The sequence below is a fragment of the Macaca thibetana genome, chromosome 4 (assembly GCF_024542745.1).
Source record: "Macaca thibetana thibetana isolate TM-01 chromosome 4, ASM2454274v1, whole genome shotgun sequence".
Classification (NCBI taxonomy): domain Eukaryota; kingdom Metazoa; phylum Chordata; class Mammalia; order Primates; family Cercopithecidae; genus Macaca; species Macaca thibetana.
In genome coordinates, this window is record NC_065581.1 from 154,311,875 (window position 1) to 154,336,082 (window position 24,208).

At 42.0% G+C, this 24,208-nt stretch overlaps 3 protein-coding genes across 3 annotated transcripts in view; 1 reads left to right on the forward strand and 2 right to left on the reverse strand.

Annotated features, from left to right (window-relative positions):
* The window catches only part of REV3L (REV3 like, DNA directed polymerase zeta catalytic subunit), a 659,986-nt gene that overhangs the window by 580,729 nt on the left and 55,049 nt on the right, over nucleotides 1-24,208 (forward strand). The window lies entirely within an intron of this gene.
* Nucleotides 1-24,208, reverse strand: part of GTF3C6 (general transcription factor IIIC subunit 6) — a 1,097,326-nt gene that overhangs the window by 75,942 nt on the left and 997,176 nt on the right. The gene's annotated exons all lie outside the window — the stretch shown is intronic.
* Nucleotides 922-22,893, reverse strand: AMD1 (adenosylmethionine decarboxylase 1). The gene is made up of 9 exons (XM_050789100.1): nucleotides 22,455-22,893; nucleotides 9,177-9,263; nucleotides 7,711-7,837; nucleotides 6,325-6,427; nucleotides 4,420-4,462; nucleotides 4,176-4,320; nucleotides 3,793-3,885; nucleotides 3,544-3,699; nucleotides 922-3,138 (listed from the first exon to the last, which is right to left on the reverse strand). Exons 1-9 carry the CDS (start codon nucleotides 22,562-22,564, stop codon nucleotides 2,998-3,000), a joined length of 1,005 nt encoding a protein of 334 aa, XP_050645057.1. The 5' UTR covers nucleotides 22,565-22,893; the 3' UTR covers nucleotides 922-2,997.

Here is a 24,208-nt window from a genome sequence, read left to right on the forward strand (position 1 = left end):
TTTTAGGAAATCACAGGACAGTCTCTGAAAGCAGGAAAGGATGGAATCCAAATTAGGAGCACCTCTTCTATTATGACAAGAGGAAGGGCAAAGTGGATGAGATTATAAAGCCTGAAGCCCAGAACCCAACAAATCCATCACAATTGTCCATCCAGGAGAATAAAATAATATAACATTTCCACTTATGTGTCTATGATGGAAACTTGATGACTGCTTACTAATGAACCCCCAAATTCACTCACCTGTTTTTGGCAAATGAATTTTGTGAATTACATATTGCACAGATACGTAATATTTTGCTTTTCTAGGAACACCATCTGTTTTTAATGAAAATTGAGGAAATATTTTCTAACTGAAGCATATTCTGAGAAAGATCAGAATATACATTTTCATAACATTTTCAGCTTATTACATATTTGTCTGTAGAACTAAAATGTTGCCAAATAAAGAAAATGGCAAAGCCAAGTGTGATGGCAGAAGCCTGCAGTCCCAGCTACCTGGGAAGCTGCAGCAGGACTGCTTGAGCCTAGGAGTTCAAGGAAGCAGTATGCTATGACCGCACCTGTGAACAGCCACCGCACTCCACCCTGGACAACAGAACAAGACCCTAAGTTAAAAAAGGAAATGATCACGCTTATACATTTTTTCTACTTAACAGAAATAACCATGAATGAAATAAGGAAACTTATAGTTTGATCATCCTCAACCAATGTTTTAAGAGTCTAGTCTATAATAAAGATTGGGACCTAACACTTTTAAACTTTTCTCTAACTCCAAACTCATAAATACACATTGTTATATTGATTTTAAACTTTTCTCTAACTCCAAACTCATACACACACATTGTTATATTGCTTTTAAACTTCAGATATAGAGTATTTGGTCAAGTAGCCTCCTTTAAAAAACAGGGCAACAGAAAAGTTTCTGAATGTCACTAGACAATTAAACTTTTATTGAAGCGTAAATTGTGGTACAGAAATACATTTCAATTGATTTAAGTCCAACACCAGTGAAAGGAGAAATTATGGCACCAAAACTTTCCCTCTTCTATCAAACCATGATTTATATTATGATTCAATCTACATTTCTCTTTTCTAGGCTTTGTCCCATACAAATTTGTGCAGTTTTTCAACATTAGAATTCTTAATTCTATTAGGAAAAAAAACAAAACAAACAAAAAAAAACCCACAGACCTCAAGTCAACAAATCTATTGGGATACTGTTTACAAACAAAGTCCACCTTAAGCATTGGTCCTTAAAACAGAGCTCCTCAAAATATTAGGTGCTGTGCTCATTACAGAATCAAACTTACACACTGACTGAAAACTTCAATGAAATTTTCAATCAACCACATGCTTCAAATAAAAGTCAAACAGTGTTCCAACCACTTGATTTCAAACCAAGTAGATTTTAGGTTTAGAAACACTAAAAAAAGGTGTTTCATTTATAAATACGGAAGGAACAAAAACATCACTGCATCAATCCAGAAATTATCAAAATATTTAGAGGACAAGAAATATAAAATTTAGTCAACTTTGCTGTTTTCTCAGTTCCTTAAAATCCCAGAGTATCTGCAAATATAGCTAAAAGGTACCAACTCTTGAAAGCCTATATTACTAGTCATTTCTCATTGAGTATTTTGGAATTTTATTTATGTTCTACTTATTTATTCATGTATTCTACTTTATGATGTTTATCTGAATAATCTGGACAAATTCTCATTCTGGGCAGTCATTCATTTCATCCTATGAATGCCATGGCGAGGGAAACACCGTAGGTTAGAGGTACAGATGAAGTCAGAACACACATGCATCACAGTCACAGAACTTTAAGTCACAAGATGGAAAAGACATTGATTCTGCTTTGGATCAAAGTTTATAGAACACTACTTAATGGAAACTAGTGGAAATGGCTGCTAAAGGAAAAGTTAAGGTGAATGATCCAAGCTGACTTGATTTACTGAATCCAGAACAAAATTATGCTAAATCTCTCTGGTAATTAACTAAATAAAAAATCATTTTATACTACTACTTAGTAGGTTAGTAAAGGCGTGCTACTCATTAGACGCTAATCTCATTTACTGAGGAACACAGAATTGTATGTTTTCCACAGTTCAGCCAGTACACCCTAATCTCAATCTACAACTCTGGGTCTTCCCTGCTAATCAACTATTTTCCAAAAGAGCACATTACAATAAAAGAGAGGCTAAATTCCCATGCCCTTTAAATATTAAGCCCAGGGACCATCTCCTCCATTCCCCATCTGGGGTATAGAATTAGTATATATAAACCCACAGTGTTAACAGTGTATTGCTTTATTTGGGGTCTTGGGGGAGACACCAGGGAGAGGGAAGAAATCAAAGGACTATAAATGCAGGGTCCAATAATGTTAAAATAGTAAATATGCAAAATGAGTAACTGGAATCATTTTCTTAAGGACTCAACCCATAGAAGAAAAACTTTAATTGCTGTTTCAAAAAACATCAGTATGAAGTAGAAATTGGTTTCAATAACATTAGTAAAGAATATGTTCTAGAAAGTGGAGGTAACTGGATGTAAAATTCTGGCAGCAATTTAATAGAACAGTCCCAGAGGGTTAGGCTGAGGCCAACACCTAATGAGGACGAAAGCCTTGTCTGTGGGGAATTTTGGATGATACTTGGAGAAATATTACACTGTGCATAAACCAAATTGAGTTGCTTTCACAAGTGTTGTAAAGTTTCATATAGTAAAAGGTTTTTTCTACATGCACTTCAATTTCACAGCAAGAGTGGCAGAGAATACCTAAACACAGAAGAGAGCATTCATGCAAGATATCTAACTCCTTGATATAATAATGCATACAATTCAAAATGATTACACTATCATTACATCTAGGGCTTTCTGCAACTACACAGTGGTGGTTATGGAAAGCACTGCCCCCAGCATCGACATCTAGAAAGCATCCACCACCTTCTACATGTGTTCTCTTTTTGCGTTTTTTCTTCATTTTTCTTAATCAACTCTGCTGTTGTTGCTGCTTCTTAGCAAAACTGGTAAAAACAAAATTGTAATCATTGAACATAGCACTCTGGCAATCAAGACGCTTAAAACCTTCAATCTTCTGAGGCGAAGCAAGCACTGTGCGACATTTAGAACTCTGGGGGAAAAAATTAAATAACCATTAGTGTTTGCAATCCAGAGAAGTGTTTTCAACCAAAACAGTTAAGTGACAGACTTTTATCTTAATGAAACTAAGGCATTTGAGTTATTTTAGCTGCCTTCTTATGTGCTGGAGGGACCAGGGCTTCTTATGGTTCCTCCCACCAGGCCTGTCAATAGCAAGACAGAAGGAACCCATCAATTTGGCTAGATAGAAAACAAGGACTGATATAGGTCTAATGAAACAAAGCTTCTCAGCTACCAGTAACCTCAAACAGTATTACTTCTGGATATCTGAGTGGCTGGTATATGTGCTATCTTAGAATACATCTTAGGCCTCAGTCTCATTTCCTTTAGATTTTAAAAACCAAATTACCTGATTAAAAATAAAATATAAAATTACCTGATTAACAAACAAGGTGGTCACAAATTTTCCTGGCTTGAAGACTTCTACAACTTTCCTGATCAGGTCATCATAGGAGGTCTGACTTAAGTTTGTTTCAAAGCTAACATAAGAAAATTCTGGTTCTGGAGTGATGTGAATAGTCCAATAAGTTCCCTGAGAGAAACAGTTCACAGTGTTAAGAATGGAAAGACTATTACATATTTAAATATTTAAATAATTATTTAAGCAATACATATAACTACTCACATCCGATTTCATTCCATTCATTGAATACCCACAAGGATTGAACATTGTGGCATCAATGACAGAACCTGGTATCAGGTCACGAATTCCACTCTCCTGGGGGGAAAAAAGACCGAGTTTAACAAAGGTTTGACAAATAAACTTCAAATGAGTTCAAAATTTAGTCCCAGGATGGGAGGAGGGAGAGGACCAGGAAAAGTAACTAACTGGTGCTAGGCTTAACCCTTGGGTGACGAAATACTCTGTACGACAAACCCCCATGACACAAGTTTACCGACGTAACAAACTTGCACTTGTAACCCTGAACTTAAAAGTTAAAGAATGAAAAATAAAATTTAGTCCCCATGCAGAAGAATCCAGCAACAATTATTACTAAAAATGCTTACACGAGTGACATCCTTTGCAGTAACACCATCTTTCATGTAGAACTGGTCCATAACTGCTGGGTCAAGCTCACTCATCAGAATTTCCAAGGTTTGATCTGGCTGACTGATTACCCGACTCTCTGGGAAATCCAGAGTATATAAGTACCTAAATAAAAGTTTAAAATGTTCCTAAAAATGACAATTGGCAGTTTAAATTAAATCTTACATAGGACAACAAAAATCCACAAAATTGTACTAAACATACCAACAGTCAGAATTCATACGTCCCATACAGTATGCTGCTCCATCTGTTGAGGGAAAAGAACACAAAATAAATATAACACATCCATTTAATAGGATGGTTTGTTACTACCCTTCCATAATAAGCAGAATGATACTATTTGCCACTTATTAGAAATGTCATCCATGAGTGGACCGGGCATAGTAGCTCATGCCTATAATCCCACCCCTTCTGGGGGAGGCCGAGGTGGGCAAATCACTTGAGGTCAGGAGTTCGAGACCAGCCTGGCCAACATGATGAAACCCCGTTGCTACTAAAAATACAAAAATTAGCTGGGCGTGTTGGCACACGCCTATAATCCCAGCTACTTGGGAGGCTGAGGCAGGAGAACTGCTTGAATCCGGGAGGTGGAAGTTGCAGTGAGCCAAGATCATGCAACTCCACTCCAGCCTGGGCGACAGAGTGACACACTGTCTCAAGAAAAAAGAAGAAATGTCATCAGTGAAAGGAAAGGAAACAGTAGGTGAATTCCCAGATAAGGAGAATCGACTGACTTGGTGGATATTTGCACCAAACACCCAACACTCTGATTAGCCTGATTTGGTTTCATATTAGTAGATGTGCTAAGTTCGATTTTCATGCTTGTAAGCGACTTTGTGCAAAGTTACTAAATTATCTTAGGTTTTCAGCCTTATCTAGGAAGTAAGGATGTTATCAGATAACCTTTAGTTCCCTGACCTCTATAAATAAAAGCTTAGTAAAAGGATGAAAGAAACCCTTACCAATTTCATTCAGGAAACACTACTTTACACTGTGCAATTTTAAAAAGGAAGGTCAATTATTATATAAAATGCTGGAGCAGAGCACTAGGCATTTTTCTGGAGGGAATCATATAACCTTGTTCATATTGTCAAAGGACATTATGATCTATAGGTTAAGAACCACTGAGGCTAGAGGACTGCTACAGGCCAGGAGTTTAAGACCAGCCTAGGCAACATAGCGAGACTCTATCTCTATTAAAAATTTAATAAAAATTAGCTGGGTGCTTGAACTCAAGAGTTTGACATTGCAGTGAACTATAATGATGCCAATGCTCTCCAGCCTGGAAGACAGAATGAGAGTTTGTCTCAAACAAACAAAAACGCAAAAAGAACCAGAGTGAGACACAAGATAGAGTGACTGGCCAGATGAAGATGAACTCTCTCTATGCTATATGAAAAACCAGAGGTGGCAGGTGATCAATTCTACATTTTAAAATTCCATCCGTTAAACACCACTGATTTATGATGCACAATTATTTTTACAAGTGCATGTGTATACATAATTTGTAATAAACTATCTGTTCATCTCTCTTGACTAAAAATATTTTATCTGATATTTTAATGCTCTTTATAAATTCTGCATATTTTGAATTACAGGTTATATAAAGATCACTACTGTACTCCTAAAACACCCAAGTCAAAGTAAATACGGATCAGGTGCAGTAACTCACACCTGTAATCCTAGCACTTTGGGAAATCAGGCAGGTGGAACCCTTGAGTCCAGGAGTTCAAGACCGGCTTGGGCAAACATGGCAAAACCTTGTCTCTACTAAAAATTAAAAAAAAAAAAAAAATTATATATATATATATAGTGCCAGGTGTGGTGGTGTGCACCTGTAGCCCCAGCTACTTGGGAGGCTGAGGTGGGAGGACCACTTGAGCCTGGGATGTTGAGGCTGCAGTGAGCTATGATCACACCACCGTACCAGCATGGGTGACAGAATGAGACCCCCGTCTAAAACAAACCAAAAAATCCATAAGGAAAGCAAATATGAGTGTATGTAGAGTGCTGTATCTGCATACATATGCTCTCATATAGAAAGATCTCTGAAAGGTTGCACTTTCTATCTTTAAGAAGATAACAGGTTTAGATTTTATTTAAACTTACTTGGGAAAATTGCATTAAGAAACTCTATTTCTTCCTGGAAATTCCGGTGTGGGTACCCTTGGTGAGAAGGCTTCATGAAATTCTTACGAGAATAAAAGAAGCTCTTTATTAAAAAAGAAAAAAAAAAAAAAAGATAACTTTTAGCTGTAGAATTCTATCACTTTTTGAAGCTAATCAACTATTTCCCACATACTAAAACTCGGCAAAATCAAAACTCAAATATTTTAGCTGGGCATGGTAACATATGTCTGTAGGTTCTGCTATTGGGAGGGTGAGGCAGGAGGATCACTTGGTCCAGGAGTCCAGCCTGTACAACATACTGAGGCTCCATCTCTCCCTCTTTTTTTTTTTTTTTAAAAAAAGCCCAGTCTAGGCATGATGGGTCATAACAACTATTAACACCAAGTATATTCCTTTCTAGAACAGTAGTTTCTAAACTGGGCTTATTAATAGTCATGTAAGCAAAAATTTGGGGGAAATAACATACTAGTTTTAAGCATCAGTGATCCAAGTTAAGCACACATTGCTTTAGATTTCTTACAAGGATCAATTCACAACAAAAAAAACTGTACTGAGTACTAATGACAATCCATCCTTTCCTTATGAAGTTAAAGATTAAAACTCAGGCCGGGTGCAGTGACTCACGCCTGCAATCCCAGAACTTTAGGAGGCTAAGGCGGGTGGATCACCTGAGGTCAGGAGTTATGAGACCAGCCTGGCCAACATAATGAAACACCGTCTCTACTAAAAATACAAAAAATTTAGCTGGGCGTGGTGGTGGGCGCCTGTAATCCCAGCTACTTGGGAGGCTGAGGCAGGAGAATCGCTTGAACCTGGGAGGTGCAGATTGCAGTGAGCTGAGATTGTGCCATTGCACTCCAGCCTGGGAAACTAGAGCGAAACTCCATCTCAAAAAAATAAAAAATAAAATAAAATGTGACAACCACTAATCAGAAAATTATACTCTAGGTAAAAACACTTTAGTTATTGAAGAGTATGAGAATTTAACTCAATACTGACTGTTGCTCTTTGACCTTACTCATTATAAAGACTGGAAAATTTCGGTAATGACATTTTGCTTTTCCTTCTTTTCTTACCATTTCTCTATTATTATAAGTAACCATGTTAAGAAATTAACTACTGGAAGTGTCTGGCTTCTTCATTTCTTTCTCCCACTTGAATTTCATCCTAACTCATTCTCTGCTTCTTTCATATTTTCTGCTGTTCTTGAGAATCAGATCTCTTTCTAAGGTATGAACACCTTACCACGTGTTTACATGCATTGTAACAAAGGCAGTAAGTATATAAATTTATTTACTTTGCATATTACAGGATAAGAACTCTAACATTTATGCCTGAAAAAATATTTAAAAGTTTGCTACTTACTTGAATTGAGTCAAACCCACTGTAATCCCTAGCAAGCTTCAACAGGGGAACCAGTGCTTTCAGCAAGAGGGTGGTACCACATGTCTTCAAAATGAAACGTCTCTTGGAGACAAACATGCTACTCTCACTGCAGTTGAAAAAAGTCACAATATTATAACAATACTAATATACTACTGAGAGTGCAATCAACCAATTTAATTATTTACAATTTTGGCTAGTATTTTTAAATATTAGGATCTCAAGGAAGCAAGTTACACACTACAGTATTCTTTTTTTCTAGTATACAAAACATCCCCAGGGCTTGGCACATGGTAAGCATTTTCATAAACATTAGTATATTTATAATATAAACTTAGTTTTTAAAAAAAAAGAGAGACGCCAGGCATGGTGGCTCACACCTGTAATCCCAGCACTTTAGGAGGCCGAGGTGGGTGGATCACGAGGTCAGGAGTTCAAGACCAGCCTGATCAAGATGGCGAAACCCCGTCTCTACTAAAAATACAAAAATTAGCCAAGCACGGTGGCAGGTGCCTGTAATACCAGCTACTTGGGAGGCTGAGGCAAGAGAATTGCTTGAACCTGGGCGGCAGAGGTTGCAGTGAGATGAGATTGCACCACTGGACTTCAGCCTGGACAGAGTGAGACTCCGTCTCAGGGGGTAAAAAAGAAAAAAAGAAAGAAAGAAAGAAAAAAAAAAAAAAAAAACAAGGGTGGGGGGGCTGTTTAGTCCAGTATCTCCCTGCAAGGTCCATCACAATATATACACAATATATACTATAAGCATTCATTCAAAGTATTTATTGAATAAATTAACTCTGCAACTATAAAAAAGGTGATGAGCTTTTATATACCAATTAGACAACTGTATTTGTATAGCAAAGCTAACCTTCCCTTTGCCTGAACTTCTGATTAAGAGGTACTTCTTTCTTAAGTGGGAGGAAAAGATGGCAACCACCTTGAACTATCCGGTGAGGCTTCAAAACCTACATTCTAGAAACATCCATGTTACACTAAACGTTTCCTTTTATACCATATTCTTAAAAATAATGTATAAAAAAGGCGGAGTGCAGTGGCTCACATGTATAATCCCAGCACTTTGGGAGGCCGAGGCGGGTGGATCACCTGAGGTCAGCAGTTCAAGACCAGCCTGGCCAACATGATGAAACCCCGTCGCTACTAAAAATACAAAAATTAGCCATGTGTGATGGAGGGTGCCTGTAATCCCAGCTACTCAGGAGGCTTAGGCAGGAAAATTGCTTGAACCAGGGAGGCGGCGGTTGCAGTGAGCTGAGATCACGCCACTGCACTCCAGCCTGGGTGACTGAGTGAAACTAAGTCTCAAAAAACCAAACCAAACAAAAAAAACCCAGAACTACAACTGAGAGGAACTTACTGTTTCACATTATGATTAGGACTGAAATGAGCTAACACTTGTTTCAACCTAGCACTTGTTTCACAGGACTTACCTGAGTACATAAGCTTCCTGCTTGTCAGTTTTTGTCACACTTATGATTGAACATTGCACATCCTTCAAAAGTACGTCCCACTCAGATCTATCATTTAACAAAAAAAATTATGATTAATCCACAACAGTACCCACCTACTCATAAAAATTACAAAGCTCACACTTTTTCCCACGAAGAGACCACATTTTTAATTAATATTGTACACCAACATTTAGTTTCTTTCAAAATAATCTACATTGACATATCCAGATAAATGACAGGTATATTATGCTATATATGAAAAAAAAAGGTCATTATACTATGTATTTACAAATTACTAAAAGAAAAATAGGCAAAAAAATGTTCAAAGGTCCATAAACCAAGGTAAACCATTAACTCAATGATTATAGAAATTCAATGGGATACTCTGTCTCTAAAATGTGCAGATTTTTAACCTTAAGAAACACTTCAAAAAAAGAGCATAATTTTACCAATCTAATTGGCATAGAGATTTAAAAGCCTAACTGTCTGGACAGAGTGAGTGATGTTACCCTTATAGCACTTACAAAAAACTGGAATTACTTTGCCAATCATAAGCACACCTAGAAGACTTTGGGAATACTACACAGCTCTCCAAATGCAATGAGAAAGCCCATTTAGCAGGAAATGTGTAGTACAAGCAACCATAGCAATGGAGGTCATATGGACATGAAGAAACTAGTCTTAATTTGCCTGAGATAGAATTAGGAAAGTATTGATTCTTTCATCAGTGTGCCCATTATAAAAAGACAATGTAATTCCATGGAACAGCTTAACAAGACCAGATATTATTATTATTATTATTTTTTTTTTTTTTTTTTTTTTGAGACGGAGTCTCGCTCTGTCGCCCAGGCTGGAGTGCAGTGGCCGGATCTCAGCTCACTGCAAGCTCCGCCTCCCGGGTTCACGCCATTCTCCTGCCTCAGCCTCCCGAGTAGCTGGGACTACAGGCGCCTGCCACCTTGCCCGGCTATTTTTTTGTATTTTTTTAGTAGAGACGGGGTTTCACCGTGTTAGCCAGGATGGTCTCGATCTCCTGACCTCGTGATCCACCCATCTCGGCCTCCCAAAGTGCTGGGATTACAGGCTTGAGCCACCGCGCCCGGCCAGATATTATTATTTTTTGAGACAGGGTCTCACTCTGTCGTCCAGGCTGGAGTGCAGTGGTGCAATCACAGCTCACTTCAACCTTGACCTCCCAGGCTCAAGCAATTTTCTTGCCTCAGTCTCTCAGGTAACCAGAACCACAAGCATGTGCCACCATGCCCAGTTGTTTGCCAGAAATATTTTCTAGGCCGGGCACGGTGGCTCACACCTGTAATCCCAGCACTTTGGGAGGCCAAGGCAGGTGGATCACTTGAGGTCAGGAGTTTGAGACCACGTGTGGTGGTGGGTGCTTATAATCTCAGCTACTCAGGAGGCTGACTGAGGCAGGAGAATCGCCTGTAATCCTAGCACTTTGGGATTGGGATGGCTTAAGCTCAGGAGTTTGAGACCAACCTGGGCGATAGAGCAATACCCTAGGTCTTTAAAAAAAAGAAGAAAAATTTTTAAGCCCCATGATATCTGATAGGCCATTGCTCTATAACTCACAAAAATGGCAAATCTTTTTTTTTTTTTTTTTTTTTTTTGAGACTGAGTCTTGCTCTACCACCCAGGCTGGAGTCTAGTGGCAAGATCTCTGTTCACTGCAACCTCCACCTCCCAAGCAGCTGGGATTACAAGCACGCACCACCACGCCTGGCTAATTTTAATTTTTATATTTTTAGTGGCGACAGGGTTTCACCATGTTGGCCAGGCTGGTCTCGTACTACTGACCTCAGGTGATCCGCCTGCCTCGGCCTCCCAAAGTGCTAGGATTACAGGCGTGAGCCAATGTGCCCAGCTGGCAAATCATTTGTTAACCAGATAAGAACGCCTGAGTGAAATCCAACAGCAAAATGTTTTACTCGTTTGTATTAAAAAGCAACCACAATACCAAACAAGCCTGGTAGAATTTTGTGTGTGTCTCACCATTTTGCTATAAGAAACTGTTACTGACCCATCTGTGTACCAATACCCATCCAAAAATATTTAATGTGTTAGGCTTGCTAATGATTACAGAGCTTTCCTGTATTTGACTATAACATGACTAAACAACTTTTTAAAGAGAGCTATTAAAAAAAATTAAGGTTCTTTTAAAAAGGTGCTAACAATTTGTTCATATATGCAAAGAATACATATGCGGGACATATACTGTGACAACCCTTGAAATTACCCCTGGCTGGTGTGGTGGCACACGCCTGTAATCTCAGCTACTCAGGAGGCTGAGGCAGAAGAATCACTTGAAGGTGGAGGGTGCAGTGAGCTGACATCTTGTCACTGCATACCAGCCCGGGAAACAGAGGGAGACTCCGTCTCAAAAACAAAAAACAAAAAAAAACTTGGCCAGGCACAGTGGCTCACGCCTGTAATCCCAGCACTCTGGGGGGCCGAGGCGCGTGGATAACCTGAGGTCAGGAGTTTGAGATCAGCCTGGCCAACGTGTTGAAACCCTGTCTCTACTAAAAATACAAAAATTAGTTGGGTGTGGTGGCGGGCGCCTATAATCCCAGCTACTCCAGAGGCTGAGGCAGGAGACTGAACACGGAGATGGAGGTTGCAGTGAGCTGAGATCACACCACTGCATTCCAGCCTGGGCGATAAAAGTGAAACTCCATCTCAAAAAAATAAACAAATTTTACTCGTGGGAATGAAATCCTGCTTCACTTGACTAAGATAAATTTACAAAATCCTTGCAAAAATTATCTACTATTAAGACTCCCATTCCTGAATATGAAGGTAAATAAAAATACCAACTATGATTTAAGTATTTGAAGCATTAAAATTTCAGATTTTTAAAGAGCTTATCTAATTCAGGTCCATCAATAATGCTACCTGCTTAAGTCATCACCTACTGACTTCCCACTATAACTTACCACTCTTGCACATGTTCTTTTTTACCCACTGGATGCACTAACAAATCCCACCCTCCCTTTCTCAGTTATACTCACCATTTCTATTAAGACTTTTAACAACAGGGTCCCTGGCTGAACCAAACAATGTAACAATCTTTTCCTTTCTTATTTTTGTTTTCTCTTTTTTAAAAGGCTGTTGTGGTCAGGCACTGTGGTTCAGAGAGGCCAAGAAGGAAGGATCACAAGGCCAGAAGTTCAACACCAGCCTGGACAACACAGCAATAGCCAGTCTCTTAAAAAGAAAAAAGGCAGCTGGGAGTGGTGGTGTAGGCCTGTAGTCCCAGCTACTCAGTAGGCTGATGTGGGAAGTTTGCTTGAGCCCAGGAGGTGGAGGGTGCAATGAACCATGATTACACCACTACACTCCAACCAGGGCAACAAAGCAAGACTCTCTGTTAAAATAAAAAGTATTCACCCTTACAACTTGTAGCACAGATACTTTAAAATCGTGGTCCGGCCGGGCGCGGTGGCTCAAGCCTGTAATCCCAGCACTTTGGGAGGCCGAGACGGGCGGATCACGAGGTCAGGAGATCGAGACCATCCTGGCTAACACAGTGAAACCCCGTCTCTACTAAAAAATACAAAAAACTAGCCGGGCGAGGTGGCGGGCGCCTGTAGTCCCAGCTACTCGGGAGGCTGAGACAGGAGAACGGGCGTGAACCCGGGAGGCGGAGCTTGCAGTGAGCTGAGATCTGGCCACTGCACTCCAGCCTGGGCGACAGAGCGGGACTCCGTCTCAAAAAAAAAAAAAAAAAAAATCGTGGTCCATGTCACCTTGAGGTTGGTGTCTGCTGTTTTTTCCTTCGAGATGTTAAGATTTTCCTGGTTTTGGGTATGTCAACTAATTTACAGTTGCATCCTGGATATTTTGACATGTTACATCATTCTAGGTCTTGATTTTTAAAAACGTTTAGCAGACAATCTGGTTTGGTTCAGGCTTCAAGTTTTTACTCAACATTTGTAGGTTGTGTTATGGTTCCAATGTCAGGCTCGTTATGAACTCCTTTGCTATGCTATTTGCATCTGTCCCACTTATTTGCCACCCAATAGCCAGGCTGGCCCTGGGGAGGCAGTCTATCCTGTATTTTAGTTTTCAAACCTCTGATGTGCTGTTTAGGGTCAGATCCATGCAAAATGGCTAAGGAACGTTCATATAAAACTTCATAGGTTTACTTTTCTTCAACTCTCCATAATCTCTCTGACAATGCCTGACTCACATAGGGAATAGGGGAAGGACTCTTCTTCATCCACTATCTATAAAAACAGGGCTTTGGCCAGGCGTGAGGGTTCACGCCTGTAATCGCAGCACTTTGGGAGGCCAAGGCAGGCGGATCACGAGGTCAGGAGATGGAGACCATCCTGGCTATATGGTGAACTCCTGTCTCTACCAAAACCACAAAAAATTAGCCGGGTGTGGTGGCGGGCACCTGTAGTCCTAGCTACTCCAGAGGCTGTGGCAGGAGAATAGCGTGGAGGCAGAAGAACTGTGTGAACCTAGGAGATGGAGCTTGCAAGTGAGCTGAGATCGCGCCACTGCACTCCAGCCTGGGCAACAGAGCAAGACTCTGTCTCAAAAACAAACAAACAAAAAAACGATTCCCTTCTCTTGTCGTTTTAGGTATCTGCCTAACTGCCACAGCTGCTAAAGGCCTACAAGGGGGTTGGGGCAGAACAGAAAAAAACAAAAGCAAAAAAGAGATTTCCTCCACTCTGACTCAAAGGGGCCTCTCTTTCTTTCTTTGCAGACCAGAACTAGAGAGCCTTTCTTGGAACTATTTTTGCCTGCCCGTACTGTTCAGTTTTGGGTTTCTGGCAAGCCCAGGAGAAATCAGCGAGGAGATACCAAAGGGGGAAAAAAACAGGAAATTAGTGGTTCAGTGGAATTTAAAGTTCTGGCTTTCTTCTCCATTTCACCTGCTAAAATTTACTTCTTAGAGTCCTTGGATAGCTGCTCAACAAGGCATTCTGTCCAGGGTTTATTAATTGCATTTTAATAAAAGAAGACAGTGTAGCATGTTTCTTCTGTAATGGCAGAAAGAAATAACCTTTTGTTTTTTGAGCCAGTCTCACTGTCACCCAGGCTGGAGAACAATGGCACAATCACAGCTCACTGGAGCTTTGGCCTCCCAGACTCAAAGAGATCCTCCCTTCTCAGCCTCCCAAGTAGCTGGGACCACAGGCATGTATCACTACACCTTACTAATATATTTTTAAATTTTTTGTAGAGATGAGGTCTCCCTATATTGCCCAGGTTTGTCTCAAATTTCTGGGCTTATGAAATCCTCCCACCCCAGCCTCCCAAAGTGCTAGGATTATAGGCACGTGCCAACCCATCTGGCTTCAAAATGCTCTTATACTCATTCATCAACAGTTAATAAAATTCTCCAACCAAACCTTTCCTCAACTAATAGTAATGCTCCACTAGTCAGAATTTTTCAATCATAGTATCAAAGAAAGCAATTACTTTAAGCACCCTAGGACAAACAGTTAAACTGTCTATCAACCTAGTGATGATAAAGGCATCTTACCAGAGTTGCCAGGCTCAAGAAAAATAAATCAGAGGGCAAGATAGATGAAAGAAAAATGAAGAAGTCAATACAATGCTATATGTGTACATAAAAGAGGTGAAAAACTGCAACAGCTGAAAATTTCAGCACAAATTATTTCTATCATATTTCTGTGGGAAAAAATGGCCTGCTTTTGTAAATAAAGCTCTACTGGAACCTAGCCACACCCATTCATTTATACATTGACTATGGTTATTTTCTCCCTATAAGGGCAGAGATGAGTAGTTGCGACAGACTGTCTGCCTTGCAAAATTTAAAATTTACTCTCTAGCCCTTTACAGAAAGTTTGCTGACTCTCGTTTTGGAGGGAAGGTTTTCAGTGGTCTGCTTTCTGATCAAATTAACGATGGAAAAGACAAAGTGCTTTATACAGTTGACAGAGCCATTTTCTAAATCAGGTTGCAGTGAGCCAAGATCACGCCACCGCACTCCAGTCTGGGTGACACAGTGAGACTGTCTCAAAAGAAAAAAAAAAAAGATAGCATTAAGCTAGAATGTTTTATCAGGCTCAGCAGTGGTGGTGGTCTCATCTCTGCTTCATTCCCAGGCATACTACGCACTGAGACTTTGAAACACTAGTCTATTATAAACTGTTTACAAAACTCATCTATATTTGGCAATTCTTATAGAGTTCAATAAATCAAATTGATGGATATAAAGCAGAATCGAGAGACAGAGAAGCAAGACAGCTAGATAATTTTGGGATTTATTCACATCACAGATCACATAATACTGATCTAGTCATTAGAAATTATTATAAAGCTATTCAAGCACACAATTTTTTTTTTTTTTGAGATGGAGTCTTGTTCTGTCACTTAGGCTGGAGTGCAATGGCACGCTATCAACTCACTGCAAACTCCACCTCCCAGGTTCAAGCAAGTCTCTTGCCCCAGCCTCCTGGGTAGTTGGGATTACAGGCATCTGCCACCATGCACGGCTAATTTATTTTTGTATTTTCAGTAGAGAAGGCGTTTCACCATGTTGGCCAGGCTGGTCTCGAACTCCTGACCTCAAGCGATCCACCCACCTCAGCCTCCCAAAGTGCTGGGATTTGGGATTACAGGCATGTGCACATAGCTCAAAGCACACAATTCTTAGGTGCTTATAAAACACAAAGAAATATGTAGATTGAGTATTTCCTGATTTGAATTCCTTTTTCTCATCTTAAATGCCACTGCTGGCAGGGCGCGGTGGCTCAAGCCTGTAATCCCAGCACTTTGGGAGGCCGAGGCAGGCGGATCACGAGGTCAGGAGATCGAGCCCATCCTGGCTAACACGGTGAAACCCCGTCTCTATTAAAAAATACAAAAAACTAGACGGGCGAGGTGGCAGGCGCCTGTAGTCCCAGCTACTCAGGAGGCTGAGGCAGGAGAATGGCGTGAACCCGGGAGGCGGAGCTTGCAGTGAGCCGAGATCTGGCCACTGCACTCCAGCCTGGGCAACAGAGCGAGACTCCGTCTCAAAAAAAAAAAAAAAAAGCCACTTCTTTGATCTAATTCAGTGGTTCTCAACTTGTGATAATTTTGTCACCCAGGAGACATGTGGCAACATTTGGAGACTTTTTTTTTTTTTTTTTTTTTATCACAACTGCGGTGGTAGTGGTGTTGCCAGCATGTAGAGGACAGAGGCCAGGGATGCTGCTACACACGGTATAATTAACAGGATAGTCACTGACACCAGTGAATTATCTGAACCAAAATGTCAAGAATGCTGAAGTTGAGACACCCTAATTTCACTTAAAGAGTAGGTACTAAAATATTAAATATAATCAGAGATCATGATAAATGATCCCAAAGAAATAGATGTTCTATATTAATAACAGCACATACATTGTATGTCTGAAAAACAACACTTTAGTGGCATGCCACATTTTATATTTAAAATGTTTTCTTAGAGGCCGAGATCTAATAAAAATAGAACTTAGGAATGTTTACAGGGACAAGATTATTATAACAAGACTTCTCTATGCCTGATTAAATGCATTTTGGGAGCCCAAGGCAGGCGGATCACTTGAGGTCAGGAGTTCAAGACCAGCCTGACCAACATAACAAAACCCCATCTCTACTAAAAAATACCAAAATTAGCCAGGTGTGGTGGCACAGACCTGTAGTCCCAGCTACTCGGGAGGCTGAGGCAGGAGAATCGCTTGAACCCAGGAGGCGGAGGTTGCAGTGTGCCAATATCACACCACTGCACTCTAGCCTGGGAGACAGCAAGATAAGCTGTCTCAAAACAAGAAGTAAATGAGGTCAAGTATCTTGAACAAGAGTCCCAAGACTACATAACAGGGAAAAACAGTCTCTTCCACAAATGGTGCTGGGAAAAAGGGATGTCCACATGCAAACAAAATTAAGTTGGACTCTTACCTTACATCATAAACAAAAATTAACTAAAAATGGAACAAGGACCTAAACATTAAGAGGAAATAAAACTCCTAGAAGAATACATAGAGTAAACGCTTCAGGCATTACATTTGACAATGATTTCTTGGATATGACATACAACAAAATCAAAAACAGACAAATGGAGCTTGAAAACCTAAAATGTAAAAATTTCTATACATCAAAAGAAATGAGTGAAAAGACAACCTACAGAATAAAATACTTGCAAGTCACCTCATAAGGGGTCAATATCCAAAATAAAAGAAACACCTACACACAACTCAACAACAACAAAAAAGTGATTAAAAAATGGACAAAGGGACCAGGGCGATGGCTTAATCACTTGGAAGTCAGGAGTTCAAGACCAGCCTGGTCAACATGGCAAAACCCTGTCTTTTACTAAAAACACAAAAATTAGCCAGGCATGGTGGCGCATACCTGTAGTACCAGCTATTAGGGAGGCTGAGACAGTAGAATCGCTTGAACCTGGGAGGAGGAGGTTACAGTGAGCTGAGATGTGACCACTGCACTCCAGCCTGGGTGACTGAGAGTGTCAAAAAAAAAAAAAAAAGACAAAGGACTTAAATATAGAAGGAACCCATTAGTGCAGGGTTATGCTCTAATCACCTGAAAAATGACTACATAGATCCTATTCCCATATCCAGTTAGGTCAGACACTTTCTGAGGATGATGCCTGGAAATTTTTATTTGAAAAGCTTCCAGGTCATTAGATTACTCATTACTTTCTAATGTAAAACTAGCTAGTTTCAGAGTTCAGGTAATTTATCCAAAGTCACTGCAGCTTCCCAATTCTGAGCTTACCTCATATTTTTAGGTCTGTTTTAGAGACTCTCATTACAGTACATTCATCAGGGTGCCTCTACCCCAGGTAGTAAGCAGTCTTTAGGTCAAAGGCATCCTAAAACCGTATTATTCTTGAGTAAAGCTAGACTGACCAGAAGTTAGATTCTGAGGATGCCTTCCTGGGGCAGTGAATTCAGATACCCTGAGAAATAAGCCTCCTCCTTTTGTTCAAAGATATGAACCTAGAATGCAGTCACGCTATTATAATCACATTATTGTTTCTCTGTCTCAAATTTTTACCCCAAATCGGGATACTCCTCTCAGTTTTCTGCTACTTTCAACATGCGCTTCTTAAAGATACATGGTTTGTAAACAACAGTTGAAATCTTTTCGTTGTTGTTGAGACAGGGTTTCACTCTGTCACCCAGATGGAGCGCACTGGTGCAATCTCATTTTGCTGCAGCCTCAATCCCCCAATGGCTCAAAAAATCCTCCCATCTCAGCCTCCTGGGTGGCTGGGACTGCAGACACGCACCAGGATGGACCAGCATGCCCAGATAATTTTTTTTTGTAGAGTCAGGATTTCACTATGTTGCCCAGACTGGTCTCAAACTCCTCGGCCTCTCTCAGAGTGCTGGGATTAGACATGAGCCACCAAGCCCAGCCCCGAAATATTTTTGAAACTGCTGGGAGGAATGTAACGAGAAGCTTAATTCTTTAGTAGGAAGCATTTTTACCCTGAAACATTACACTAAAAGGTTTTTTGGCAATGGGTTGTAAATTCCTGCAATGTAAATTATTGATAGTGCGATAATACTGCATAATGATGTAGTCAAAGAAGGCATGAGTTTGGGGAAAGTTAAGCTGAGGTATGACTATCTTTGCAACTGCCCCAATCCTTTACTAAAAATTATGTTTTAGTTTATAAAATCTGAGTAAAGCACAGAATAGGATTTCCAGTCCTGAAAAAATCACTTTTCTCAGCAAAATTTTCTATTTTCTAACAGATTTCCTCCTTACTACTCTCATCCTCCCTAAAGCTGCCATTTCTTATAAAAGGCTTTTGTTTGTTACAGCACTTTGATTCAACAACTAAACCATTTTTAAATGGTCACTGATTTTTATTCAACATCCCTAAAATCTGAAAAATTAAAGAAAACTGCAGGTTACCCCTAAGAAACTGCCTCTCCCTTAATTGTCCTTTATTCATCTGGGTACACCTGGTCTGCTGCTTTTCTCCAACAGTAGTGTTTAACCCAAGCTATATCATACAAGATTTTTCTTTGTTAAATTTCTCAGTATTACATAATTTGTTCACTTATTAAGATAAATTATCTTAAATGATCTACAAGAGGAAAGCAGTGTTTAGTAAAAAGGTGTATATTCAGAAAGGATTCCAGCTTAACTTGGCATTAAAGCTTGCACTGATGAGCCAAGTTTGTTTAAAGTGAATTCTATTCCCTCACACCATACACAAAATCAATTCCAGATGGATTGCAGATCTAAATATGAAAGGTAAATATCGTGTAGGAGAAAAAAATATTTCAGACTTTGGGATGAGCAAACTGAGGGAAGTATGTCGTTTCCCAGAAGAATGTGTGAAAAAGGTTGGATATTTTCTCCCTTGAATTATGTAGAACACTCCAGTGAAACCATCTAGGCCTAGATGATTGACTGATTCAAGTTATTTAGGTGTTGTTCTAGGACTATTTTAGGTTCTCTATTTCTTCTTGCGTTAGTTTTGGAAAGCTATTTTTCCAGGAGTTTTTTCTCCCTAATATCTTTATCTTGTTATCCTTGTCTTTAGCATCAACACTAATGCTCTCTTTGGATATTTAAGCCTCTCACTCTCTTAATCCTTTCTATGTCCGTATGTTTATTATGCTTTATAAACAAATTTGTTTAATTCAGCCTGTTCGTCTTTTAACCCACTTTTAGTTTATTCGCATCTTAATGGAGCCCAAGAGGTCAAGGCTGCAGTGAGCCATGATCGTGCCACTACACTCCAGCCTGGGCTATAGAGGGATCCTGTCTTTAGTACTGCATATAAAATATTAACCTATTTATTCTTCACAACTTCCATGAGCTATATGCCCTTATTGTCTCCATTTTAAAGATGAGGAAACAGCTCACACAGCTATTAAATGCTGTTTGAATTCAAATCTTGTTATTCCAGAGGCTGTGCATTTAATCATGTCATTTGAGTAAAACGCGTCATGCTTTATTCTTCTAGATAACCGATTATCCTTCCCTAGGGTCTCTGGGACTGGGCCCATGTCCCTACAGACCAGACTCCATCGACGATACTCTCTTTGCTAGGCTGTTGATTTTAGGTGATTCAACGAACACCTACTATTTCAAGCTTTTTTAACATCCCGGTAAATAACCTAACCAGTTGAGTGGTCGCTGAAAAATGTTCCTACGAAGGTTACCAGGGGACCTTAGTTAAATCAATAGATTTTTCCGTTCTTGCTTAACTTGCTTTATCTACAACAATTACAATGTGGCAGTATACTACCAGTAGTTGTTCAATGAATGTTACATGCCCACAAAATGGATGGCACTAAATCATGAACTCTACAGGGAATATTTTGTCCTTCAAAGTTCAACTTTGGCCATGATTTTAAGAGCCACACTGGAGCAGTAAAACATTTTGGGCTGATCAAAGTACAAAGTAAAAGGGATTCTTAAACATTTAAAGAAAGCAGGCTGCTTTGTTAAAAGCCTCTTCCCCCTCTCCACTTTGACTCAGGAAGCTCTAAACAGCCAAACCGCCAAGAACTTGGGGGAGAACAAAACCTTCTTCCCTTTATTAAGAACATGTACTTACTATTATTTAAGGGCTCAAACATTTAAAAAGCCAAAGTGACAATTTCTGCTATTCGTTTTCTAGAACTGTTCTTACCCATCAGTTCTTCCTTGCCAAGATTTTGTAGGTTAATTATCCTGATCACAATCGTTTTTACCACACACCTATCACAAATACCAGCCTTCTCATTTGTGAAATGAAGGAAATACTAAGCTTCTCCATGACCAAAGTCCGCTTCCTATAATCTGCACGTGAGCCTGGCACGTAGTAAGCGCTATAGACATTTTAAGTGTCACACGAAGCTTGAAAAATGAGATGTGTGACATATTAGCTATCACTAGTAGCTTTTTTCTACAACGGAATCGTTCAAGATACACTGCTAGAAACTGGGTTTCCCATCGTGCCTTAAAGTCTCGGTAGCACGTGTCTGCCTGGATTCCCTTTTCCAGTTGCTTTTTGTCAAGGGACAGCTCCGAGATTAGCTAACATTCCTAAAACGCCCATTGGCCCACACCCTGGGGCCAGGCTCTGAGTCGGGCCCAGGAGCCCATTGGTCGCCGCCTCTCAATGAAGCTGGCCACGCCGGTTACTCCGTAGCACGGCCACTCTAGCCGCACTTGTGCGCGGAGGAGCCGGGGATCCGGTGGCAGGGCCTAGGAAGGCCATGGGTGGCCACCGGTGCGACCGCTGCCGGGAACAAGGCCCAAGCATCCACGGGATCTCTGGGCTTTTATTTAAGTATGGATTTCCACAGCAATACCAACTAACACGCCTCTTCGGCGCAGTCAGCCCAAGTATGTCTCGCGTGACGGCCGGCAGTAGGAGTGGGCCCCAGATTCCTTTGCTCAAGCTTAAGGCATTAGAGGCATTATGTCCTGGGGCAGGCGGGCCTCCCGCCACCCGCACCTCTCCCGCCGGCTCCGTAGCAGGTTACACAACCCAAGGTCAAGAGACTGGGGAGCAGCCCTCGGCGGGCTCAGCGGCCGTGTCGAGGGCGGCCCCGGGGACTGCTCCGTTTGCCCAGCCGCCCCGAAAAGGCTCTGGCGCAGAGCACGTTAGGGCAGCGGTGGGGCCCCGCCACTGCGACACAACTGCTCCCGCCCAATCCCCGCCGCCCGAGCGCCACATGCTGCCCGCGGCCACCGCGGGTGGGAGGCCTGTTCGCCAGCCCCTCAGACAAGGCCGGGAGGGCCCCTCCTGTCCGCGCCCGCGGCAAGAACGAGCGCCGCTCCCGCCCTCCCTTCCCCGAGGCGGGCACGCCCGAATTAGCGCCTGACTAAGCCCGCCGAGCCACACCTGCCGGAGGCAACCCGCGCAGGCGCCCCCGACCCCCACCTGAGGCCCCTGCCGCCAACTACTACGGAGAGGAACGTCGGGAGGCGCGGGCCGCAAAACCACCCCGGGCCGCGCCTCCCGCCGCCCAGCGCGGGACTTTACCTGAGCACGCGGCCGCGCCGGCCTCCTCCCCTCCCCCAGGACAGTGCCAGGCGCGGCAACCACCGCGGGAGAAGCCGGCTCCGGCCCGCGTGGACACGGCCGCTCTCCCCCAAACCGCGAACCTTCCAAGGCCGCCGAAGCGACCCCCGGCCGCAGACCTGCCCCCACCTGAAGGCGGAGGGAACTCGGGCCCCGCCCGTGGCTGGTGCCTCGGCGGCGGCGACAGTCCCCAGGCCCGGATGTCAGCGAGCGCCCCGGGGACCCACCTTGGGATAGTGCGAAGATCCCCAGATCCTTGGTTTGCCTCGGGCTGCTGCCGGGAGAACCAAACCTCCAGCAGCTTCTCGGTCCCTTCGAAAAAATGTGCAGCTTCCATCACCGTGAGACTAGCGAACAACCAACAACCACAGAAAATCAACTAAATTAAACCTCTTCTCCCGCCGCTGCCGCCGCCGCTGCGGATTGTTCCAGCTGTGTTACTAAAGTTCAGGTTCCTTTTTTTTTTGCTATAATTTTATATTAACTTTTTTTAAAAAAAGGACTAATAAAATTTTCCCGGCTTTGTGTGAGCGAAAGTTGAACGTAAGTCTTTTGGAAATAGAGGCAGATACAGTTCAGTCTCTTGTAGTCCGCTGCTTTCCCGTTAGAGAGAGTAGAGCGAGCGCTAGCTAATGTCGCCGGCCATACTGTGTAAGCGAGAGCGCTGCGTGAGCACCGCGCTTATATATCCCGGCTCCCCCAAAAGACCAGGAAGTGACGCATCGTCCCACCTCCACGGCCCATAGCTGCCGCCGCCTGTCAATCACTAGCGGCCGAGTGGCGGCTGGCTGGCCGAGGGCCTGGCGGAGAGCGCGGGGAGCTGCCCCCTGCGCTGCGGCTCGGGCTCTGGCCGGCTGTTGAGTGGTAGTCTTTACTGTGATGTCCAGCTGGGGACTGGAAACCTCGGGTCGAATGCAGAGTGGGTGGGGAGAGCGGGAACCGAATGAGGAAAGGCTGTGCAGAGCTGTTTAGGAAAAAAAATGATTAGCAGAAAACATGGGTGGGTCCTTAGCGGTGTTGGCGGGGTTCAGCGGGGACGGTGGCCAGCGCTGGGTTGGCGTGGTGCTTTCAATCTTGTGCAGTTCACCGCGACTGCTGAGGTACTTGGCCATTCTTTAAAGTGTGTTTTCCCAAGGCGAACGCAGCCAGGCGTTAAAACTAAACATTTGTCCGTGACGCGCACGTTGCCAGGGGTCGAATTAGAAGGCGCTTTAATTCTGCTCACGCCTTGGCTGACGTGCGAATGAATGCAGTCCTCGGCTGGTTTATACAATAGCCAGAAGCATTGTCTTCTCATTTCAGAAGAGAAAAGCAACGTGGCGCCCAGCCTTGGAGGGCTCCGGCTCTACCCACCTCCCGCCGTGTGGCTCGCCATGCCTCCGAATTGGCTGAGCACAGCAGCCGCCGGGAAGCACTGGCAACTCCGTTGCTCCATTAGCTCAACTGGTGGGAATTTATTCAGCAAAACTACTTCTAGAAACTGAATGTGTTAAATATAATCTGAAATTTGATCATGTTTTTCTTTGAATTTTATCAAGCTGATGTATTAATTGATGGAGGTTCTCCTTACCCCCCAAAATTTACAGTGCTATCTTCTCATGTGCTTAAGAAGGATTTACCTGGAAATTAATATAACAGGGATTCCAGAGCTATCACTGGTGGTAATTTAACGAACTATCAGTCTAATATTTTATAAATATTAAGTGTAAAATAGTCGTCAAGCCACGGTCAAACAGTTTAACCTCAGATGGCAAAATTGTGGTAACAAAGTTATGACTTTTACTTGGAAATATGGGAGGAAAAAACCCAAGCTGACATAAAAATTGCTATTGTCGCAAGACAAAAAGACTTTTCGCTATCTTCCTTAGAAAAAACCTTTCCCCAAAGTGAAGTAAGATGATGTCAGCATGAAAAATCCACTGAAAAAGACATGGTTTGGGTTTGCACTCTAGATACCCTGCAGAATAGCACTTGTCTTACA

What these genes read in the sequence shown, in the direction of transcription:
- AMD1 (XM_050789100.1), bottom strand. Translation starts at nt 22,564, where the DNA reads ATGGAAGCTGCACATTTTTTCGAAGGGACCGAGAAGCTGCTGGAGGTT. An exon ending in GATCTTCGCACTATCCCAAG is followed by an intron (nt 9,264 to 22,454) that starts GTGGGTCCCCGG and finishes GTTAAATGATAG; the next exon opens with ATCTGAGTGGGACGTACTTT. An exon ending in CGTATGAATTCTGACTGTTG is followed by an intron (nt 4,321 to 4,419) that starts GTATGTTTAGTA and finishes ACTTTTATTTAG; the next exon opens with GTACTTATATACTCTGGATT.